This window comes from Trachemys scripta, chromosome 24 (assembly GCF_013100865.1).
Source record: "Trachemys scripta elegans isolate TJP31775 chromosome 24, CAS_Tse_1.0, whole genome shotgun sequence".
Taxonomy (NCBI): Eukaryota; Metazoa; Chordata; order Testudines; family Emydidae; genus Trachemys; species Trachemys scripta.
This window is the reverse complement of record NC_048321.1, coordinates 197,255-205,618: the sequence shown is the minus strand read 5'-3', so window position 1 is coordinate 205,618 and position 8,364 is coordinate 197,255. Positions and strand designations below refer to the sequence as shown.

The 8,364-nt window shown below is 55.5% G+C and overlaps 1 protein-coding gene across 1 annotated transcript in view; it reads left to right on the top strand.

The window, feature by feature from the left end:
- The first annotated feature begins 602 nt into the window (after positions 1–602).
- NLGN2 (neuroligin 2) overlaps positions 603–8,364 on the top strand; it is a 14,863-nt gene continuing 7,101 nt past the window's right edge. Inside the window, exons 1-4 of the mRNA XM_034756793.1 lie at positions 603–654; positions 5,612–5,761; positions 6,297–6,482; positions 7,119–7,908. Of these exons, the coding sequence (XP_034612684.1) occupies positions 5,641–5,761; positions 6,297–6,482; positions 7,119–7,908 (1,097 nt within the window). The 5' untranslated portion in view covers positions 603–654; positions 5,612–5,640. The remainder of the gene's footprint in view (positions 655–5,611; positions 5,762–6,296; positions 6,483–7,118; positions 7,909–8,364) is intronic.

Here is an 8,364-nt window from a genome sequence, read left to right as displayed (position 1 = left end):
CTATCCCCATCCACCCCCTCTATCTATCTATCTATCTATCTATCCCCATCCAGCCCCTCTATCTATCTATCTATCCCCATCCACCCCCTCTATCTATCTATCTATCTATCTATCTATACCCATCCACCCCCTCTATCTATCTATCTATCTATCTATCTATCTATCCCCATCCACCCCCGCTATCTATCTATCTATCTATCTATCTATCTATCTGTGTTCCCCTATCTCCCAGTCCATGCCCCATAGCCCTGCTCACGAGGAAGGGGTTTCGAGTTGTGGGGACACATTCATCCACCTTTTACTGTACCCCCCAAGTGCAGCCCCCCCAGTCCCTTCTAACCACCTTTGACTCAACAGCTGATTTCGGTCTCTCTCTAGATCAATTTTTTCGGGGAAAAAACATTGTATTTTGCTTAAATATATTGATCTCTCTCTATTTTCTTAATAAAATGTTTTTGGTTTTTGGTTGGTTTTTTTTTTTCCTTTTTTTTAAAAGCAAAAACAAACCAAAAAAAAAATCTCTTTTTCTTTTTGATCTTTTCTCTTTCTGTCTTTTTTTTTCCCCCCTTCCCAATTTTTCTTTTTTCTTGGTCTTAGGTCCACTCACAAAAAAACGTGACGAAGCCACCGGAAACAGTCCCTCCGGAGACGAAGGTATTTTTGGCTGCATGTTTCACATTTCTTGCTGTTTTTTTTTTTCTTCCCCTTTTTTCTTTCTTTCTTTCTTTCTTTCCGTCCTTCTTTTTCTTCCCAAACAACCAACCTTAACAATAACTTTTTTTCGGTGGTTATTTTTTTTTATCGGGGGTCGTCTCTTTTTCACCCAAACCTGCTTCTTTCACCTTAAAAATAAATAAATAAATTGATGCCAAGCAAGCCCTGCCAAAAAACAAACCACAATTGCTACATTTTCTTTTTGCCCCATTTCTTGAGCTTTTGAACCTCTTTTTTGGAAAAGAAACCAAACGAAAAACACCGCCCAGTGGAAGAATATGGGGGGGGGGGTCGTAAGGCTGAGTGGGGGGGGTGACGGGTGGGGAAGATTGGGGGGATCTGTACGTGTACCCCGAAAATTACCCCTCTTGTTTTCTCCCATCCTGCCCCTCAAACAAAACTTTTCTGAAAGGAAACTCAGGGGGAGGCTTCTATCAATGGGCCCATCTACTCTGGTATCTGGCCTGCTTCCAGACACCCGAGATCAGGGGAGATTGGGGGCAAATGGGGGATATGGGATACAGACCTGGGCAGATTGGGGGGGGCTGTGGCGGCACGGAGCCCCCCCTCCCCATGGCCACCCCCACCCACAACCTCCACCCTGATCGCTCTGTCATTTCCATCCCCTGCCACCAGGGGGCGTGTATGTTTGGGGGGAGAGGGGCTTAGCCAGTGTCGGGGGTTACTTGCGGGGAAGGTTTAGGGAGGTCGGGGCGAATTTGGGGGAAAGGTTCGGGGGGGTCAGGGGATGGGGTTGGTGTGTGGGGCTGGAAAGGCAAGTGTGAGCACAGGCGAGTGTGCGAGGCGAGGGTGAGAGTGCACAGTGAGGAGTGAGTGGGTGTGTGTGGCTGGCTGTCCCCAGAGATGCGTGGCTGTTATGTCGAGACAGCTCAGCCAGTGTGTGTGTGTGTGTGTGTGTTTGTGCCAGGCTAGGCGTGTCTGTGGGTGGAAGGGGGTGGTGGGTGTGTCCGGGTGGGTGAATGTCTCTGCACAGCCAACATGTGTGGACATAAATGGGGAGTCAGTAAGTGTGTAAAAAGGTGTGAAGATGTGTGTGTGCAGGGTGGGTGTGCAAGTGGGGGTGTTGTTTGGATGCCTCCGTTGGTGGCTGGATAAGCTGGTGTGAATGTGTGAAGCCAGACTCTGTGTGTGTGTGTGTGTGTGTGTGTGTGTGTATTAAGGTGGGCCATGTGTGTCTGTGTGTGTTAAGCTGGGTTCTGTCTGTGTATGTGAAGCCAGACTCTGTGTGTGTGTGTGTGTGTGTGTGTGTGTGTGTGTGTGTGAGAGAGAGAGAGAGAGACCGGACTTCTGTGTGTGTGTGTGTGTGTGTGTGTGAAGCTGGGCTGTGTGTGTGTGTTAAACTGGCATGTGTGTGTCTGTGTGTGTTAAGCCATGCTCCATGTGCTTGCGTGTTAAGCTGTGCTCTCTGTGTGTGCGTGCAGCATTATTGTCTCTATAAGTGTGAATGAGGTAGTTGCAAAACTGAACTGTTGTGTTCATAGCTTTAGGTGTGTGTGGGGGGGGGTTGCATTTGTATGTCCATGGGAGTGTGTTGTGTCTATAAGTGAAATGTGTTTCGGTGTGTGGATGAGTAGTTGTGTCAGTAGCTGCTGTCTTGTGTGTATTTTGGAAGTACTTCTATGTTTATGAGTAGGAATGTGAGTAGATGTATATCTGGGCCGTTGTGCGGCTAGGTTGTAGGTGTGTGTGTACACAGGCGCGTTGTGTCTATACGAAAAGTGTGTTTAGGTGTGCAAATGAATAGTTATGTTGAGACTGGCAGATCTGTGTGCTTGTGTGCACAGTTGTCTGTTTATGTGGGTAAGTGACTATATAGGCGGTTGTGTTGAAAATTGAAGGTGTGTGTTGTGTCTAAGTGCTAGTGTGTTTAGTTGTATGAAGGAGCATGTGTGTGTAGAGTTGCTGGTTGGTGTGGATTGTATGTGGATTGTTGTGTCTGTACGTGTGAAGGTGGGTAGGTGCGTCTCTGAGTATAGATACGTGCGAGCTTTAAATAAGTGAAGTGCATTTAGTTGCGCGACTGAATCATTGTGTTGACAATTGCAGAGGTGTGTCTTTTGTGCATGTGTATTGTGCCTACACGTGTGAGCGTGCAAAGCATATGCACTGGTAGGTGTGTTGAGAGTTGCTTTGTGTATGTATGTGATGGACTGTTCCTTGGTTGCTGTTTGTTACCAGTGAGGATGTGTATTGGGTGTGAATATGGCTTGCAGTGTGGGTAGTTATAGCTGTGGGTGGGGCAGGGGTTGTGCTTAGAGGGTGAGTGAGCAAGGAGGCTGGCAGTCGTGCAAGGCTCTGGTGCACTTCAAAGAATGGTATGCAGATGGCAGTGCGTGTGAGAGAGGGGAGCTGGGGGGTGTGCACAGGGGTCCATGGGCACATGAAAGGCATGTGAGGACACCAGCATGTGGTTGGTGAGTGTGCAAGGGAACCTCCATGCACGTGAAGGGTGGGGTGTGAGTGTGTCAGCACATGGAGGTGCAAGAGGGATTCTGTGCCTGAGCAAAATGGTGGGTGAGTTGAGGGCTCCTATGTGTGCAAAGTCACCCACAAGTTGTGAGCTGGGTCAGTGAGTGTGCAACACAAGAGGTGTGCGTGTCAGGGTGTTTGTGCGTGTATGCAAGGCAGGGGCTCAGGGTGTGTGCTGAGAGTTGGAGATGCGTGCAAAGGGATTGGTGTCTGTGCAACAGAATCCATACCTGTGAAACACAACTCATGAGCGTGCAAGGAATTTGGCAAGGGCATGAGGGGCTCGGTGTACATGCAAAGTCTTTGATATGTGTGCACAGGACTGTCTGTGTATCTGCAAGGGGACCGATGAGTGTGCGAGGGTTTTAGAGTGGAGCTGTGCGTGCGAGGGACTCAGTGAGTGTGTGAGCGGCTCTGAGTGTGCAAAGGGTCTGTGAGTGTACAAGCATCTCTCTGTGTGGCGAGGGGGCGCTGTGCACGTGCGAGCTGGCTGGTGTGTGTGCGATGTCTGGGGTGCACGTGCAACGGGCTCTGTGAGTGTGCGAGGGGGTCCCGTCGTCCCTTCCTCCATCTTAAACAGGGTGGGGGGAGGGGCGGCCCGTCAGACACTAATTAAGGCCTCCTTGCGTCTAATTAACGCTCTCTGTTGGCACAGAATTAATTAGGCCCCCGGTTGCCATGGAGATGGGATGTGACCTAGAAAAGGAAACCCATTTTGGGGGGGGGGAGAAATTTTAATGTTTCTGTGGCAACGGGGTAGAATTGGGGTAGTGGCCTCTGACCCGGGGGAGTCCTGGCTGCCAGGATCCCCTGACCTTTGACCTTTCACCCCCCACGTGTGGCCTCTCCAGAACCCATGGCTGCCTGGCTGACCTCTGACCTTTCCTGACCCCAGCAGGGACCCCCTGACCCCATGGCCATCTGACCTACAGAAAACCCTGACCTCTGACCCCAGCAGGGAGCCCCCAATCCAGTGATGCCCCTGACCCCATTGACCTCTGACCCGCCCTAAGAATCCTTGACACATTTGACTCCCCTGACCCCCACTGACCTCTCTGACCCATGACCCCCGGCATTTCTGGCCTCTGACCTCTCCTTCGCCTTTCTGACCTCCCAGGGACCTTTGACCCCCCACTGACCTTTGCCACATTGACTGCTCTGATCCCCCATTGACCTCTATGATCCCTGAACCTCCATAGTCTTTGACCTCTCACCCCCGTGACCCCTCCATCCTCAATTATTTGTGACCTCTGAAGCTCATTAACCCTTCTGACCTCTGACCCCAGGGATCCTTGACCCCCAGTAACCTTTGACCTGTTGGACTTCTCTGACCCCCGTTGACCTCTGACCTGTGACCTCCCGGGAACCTCTGACGCCCACTGATCTCTGACCTCATTGGCAACACAGACCTGTGACCCCCTGACCCACCCCCATAGGGCAAAGTGCTGTCCCCTGCTGGGGAGATGGAGCAATAACAAGCGGGGGCGGGCCCATACCCCGGGGGGCCTCATCCTATTCAGGACCCCCCCGCAGTTTCATGTCTGTGGGGGGAGGGGGTCCCAGGGCAGGAGGTGCTGGAAGGGGGGCGTCTGAGATGGGCGAGCAGGTTGGGGGACAGAAACCCCCCCCCCGAGGGGCTGCAGGGGAAGGGACGGGGGTTAGGGAATGAGGGGGATCCTGGGGAGGGGTCGGGGGTCTGAGATGGGGTGAGGAGGGGTCTCTGTGGGCTGCAGTGGAAGAACTGGGGGGATACAGGTGTGGGGGGCAGGGGGTCACTGGAGGGCTGCAGGGGAAGGAAGGGGTTGGGGAGAGAGGCGAAGGAATGAGGGGGTTTAGTAGGGGGTTGGGGGCAGAGGGGGTCTCTGGGGGCGCTGCAGTGGGGGTGACCAAGGGGGCCAGGGGGCAATGGGGTCCTACTAGGGTTTTTTTAAAGGGGACAGGACTATTTGACCCCCACTCAGGCCCCATAGCAGCCAATCCCACCCCCGTCCAGAGACCCCTCCAGACTCCCCTCCACCCCAACCTGGGGAATGGGGGTCACCGGGGGCCCCCCGGGGACAGGCATGGGGGGGATGGGCAGACTCACGGGCAGGGGGCAGGAGTGGCCTCTAGTGACGCTGCCTCTTTCTGTCCCCCCCGATCTCTTCTCCCGCAATCTTTCTCTCTCTGCCCCCCGCTCTCTCTCTGCCCCTGCTCTCTGCCGCCCGCTCTCTCTCTGCTCCCTCGATCTCTGCCCCCAATCTCTGCCCCCCGCTCTCTCTCTGCCCCCGCTCTCTGCCCCCCACTCTCTCTCTGCTCCCTCGATCTCTGCCCCCAATCTCTCTCTGACCCCCCCGATCTCTCTGCTCCCCAATCTCTCTGTCTGTCCCCCCCATCTCTCTCTCTGCTCCCCAATCTCTGCCCCCAGATATCCGGGACAGCGGGAAGAAGCCGGTGATGCTGTTCTTGCACGGCGGCTCCTACATGGAGGGGACAGGGAACATGTTCGACGCCAGCGTCCTGGCCGCCTACGGCAACGTCATCGTCGTCACCATGAACTACCGCCTGGGGGTGCTGGGTAAGGGCCCCTCCCCCCCTGGGATCCCAGACCCCCAGACGCCGGGATCCCGGAGCCAGAGCAGGGGTGGGGTAACTACAGAGGAAGCCTCAAAGTGTCCTTGGTTCCCCCCCCCCACCACCAATCTCTGAGCCCAGCGTGTGAAATTTACAAATCGGCGGCTGGAATTAATATTTAATTAAAGTGAAGGGGAGGGAGAAACTCAGAGATAAGAATGACTGGCAAGGACTCGTTAGCGCTAACGAGGGGCCTCGGGGCTGGTGGGAGCGAGAGAATTAATTTTTTATCCACTTTTTAATTTCTGTTTCGGGGCGACATTAATTGAGGGGGAAATGTCCCTTTCCTCTGGGGCGGGGCGGCTGGTTACACGGGGACCCCTTGCCCAGCGCTGAGATGCAGCCACCTCTGGGGCGGGGCGGCCGGTTACCCAGGGACCCCTCGTCCGGCGCTGAGACGCAGCCACCTCTGGGGCGGGGCGGCTGCTGACACAGGGGAGCAGCTCCTCACCACAGTCTCCGTGTCCGACCCCCCCCAGGATTCCTGAGCACCGGGGACCAGTCAGCCAAGGGGAACTACGGGCTTTTAGACCAGATCCAGGCCCTGCGGTGGCTCAACGAGAACATCGGGCACTTTGGGGGGGACCCCGAACGCATCACCATCTTCGGGTCCGGCGCCGGAGCCTCCTGCGTCAACCTCCTCATCCTGTCCCACCACTCGGAAGGTACCAGCTGCCCCCCCCCCCCCCCCCCCGAGCCCCATTCCCTGCTTCCCTGAGCCAGCCAGTCCCTGCCCTGGGGCTGGATGTGGGAGTCGGCGCCCCCTAGAGGGGACAGGCCCCTGCCCCATTCCCTGACCCCTGAGCCAGCCAGTCCCATATCTATCTATCCATCTATCCCCATCCACCCCCTCTATCTATCCATCCATCTATCCCCATCCACCCCTCTATCTATCTATCTATCTATCTCTCCCCATCCACCCCCGCTATCTATCTATCTATCTAGCTATCTAGCTAGCTAGCTATCCCCATCCAACCCCGCTATCTATCTTTCTATCTATCTATCTATCCATCTATCCCCATCCACCCATCTATCTATCTATCTATCTATCCCCATCCACCCCCGCTATCTATCTATCCATCTATCCCCATCCACCCCCGCTATCTATCTATCCATCTATCCCCATCCACCCCCGCTATCTATCTATCCATCTATCCATCTATCTATCTATCTATCTATCTATCTATCTATCCCCATCCCCTCTATCTATCTATCTATCTGTCCCCAGACACAGGCCTCCGATCCCCACAGCTCAGTGTCTCCCCGTCTTGCTCTCTCTGACCCTCTCTCTCTCTCGGCAGGTCTCTTTCAAAAGGCCATCGCTCAGAGCGGCACGGCCATCTCCAGTTGGTCGGTCAACTACCAGCCCCTGAAATACACCCGCATGCTGGCCTCCAAGGTGGGCTGTGACCACCTGGACACCAGCGAGACGGTGGATTGCCTGCGCCGAAAGCCGTACCGGGAGCTGGTCGACCAGGACATCCAGCCGGCCCGCTACCACATCGCCTTCGGGCCAGTGGTGGATGGGGACGTGGTGCCGGACGACCCGGAGATCCTCATGCAGCAGGGGGAGTTTCTCAACTACGACATCCTGATCGGGGTGAACCAGGGCGAGGGGCTGAAATTCGTGGAGGACTCGATGGAGAACGAAGACGGGATTTCGGCCAGTTACTTCGACTTCACCATCTCCAACTTCGTGGACAACCTCTATGGCTACCCCGAGGGGAAAGACATCCTGCGGGAGACCATCAAGTTCATGTACACGGACTGGGCCGACCGGGACAATGGGGAGATGCGGCGGAAGACCCTGCTGGCGCTCTTCACCGACCACCAGTGGGTGGCGCCGGCCGTGGCCACGGCCAAGCTCCACGCCGAGTACCAGTCGCCCGTCTACTTCTACACCTTCTACCACCACTGCCAGACCGACACGCGTCCCGAGTGGGCCGATGCTGCCCACGGGGACGAAATCCCCTACGTCTTCGGGGTGCCCATGATCGGCGCCACCGACCTCTTCCCCTGCAACTTCTCCAAGAACGACGTCATGCTGAGCGCCGTGGTCATGACCTACTGGACCAACTTCGCCAAGACGGGGTGAGCGGGCCCAGAGGGAGATGGGGGGCAGAGGGGACAATCGGGGAGGGAAGAGTAGGAGGGGCCATGAGGCTGGCAGTCTTGGGATAGGGCAGCAGGAAGGGGCACGGGGGAGACGCAGGGTGGGAGGATGGAACGGTTGGAGGCAGGGTGGGATGTAAGCAACTGGTAGGTTGGGATGGGGATAGATGGGAGGGAGGCGGGGTGTGCGGGGAATGGATGGAGGGAAGGAGGGATGGGGGTGATTGTGGGAAGTGGGGGATGGATGGGGTGGGGGAAGGGATGAGTGGAGTGGGTGAATGGGGAGGGATGAATGGATGGACAGGGATGGATGGACGGATGGAGGGATGGACGGGGTGATGGATGGCTGGGGAGGGATGGATGGGGAGGGAGGGATGGATTAATAGGATGGGGAGATGGATGGATGGGTGGTCAGGGGGAGGGATGGATGGATGG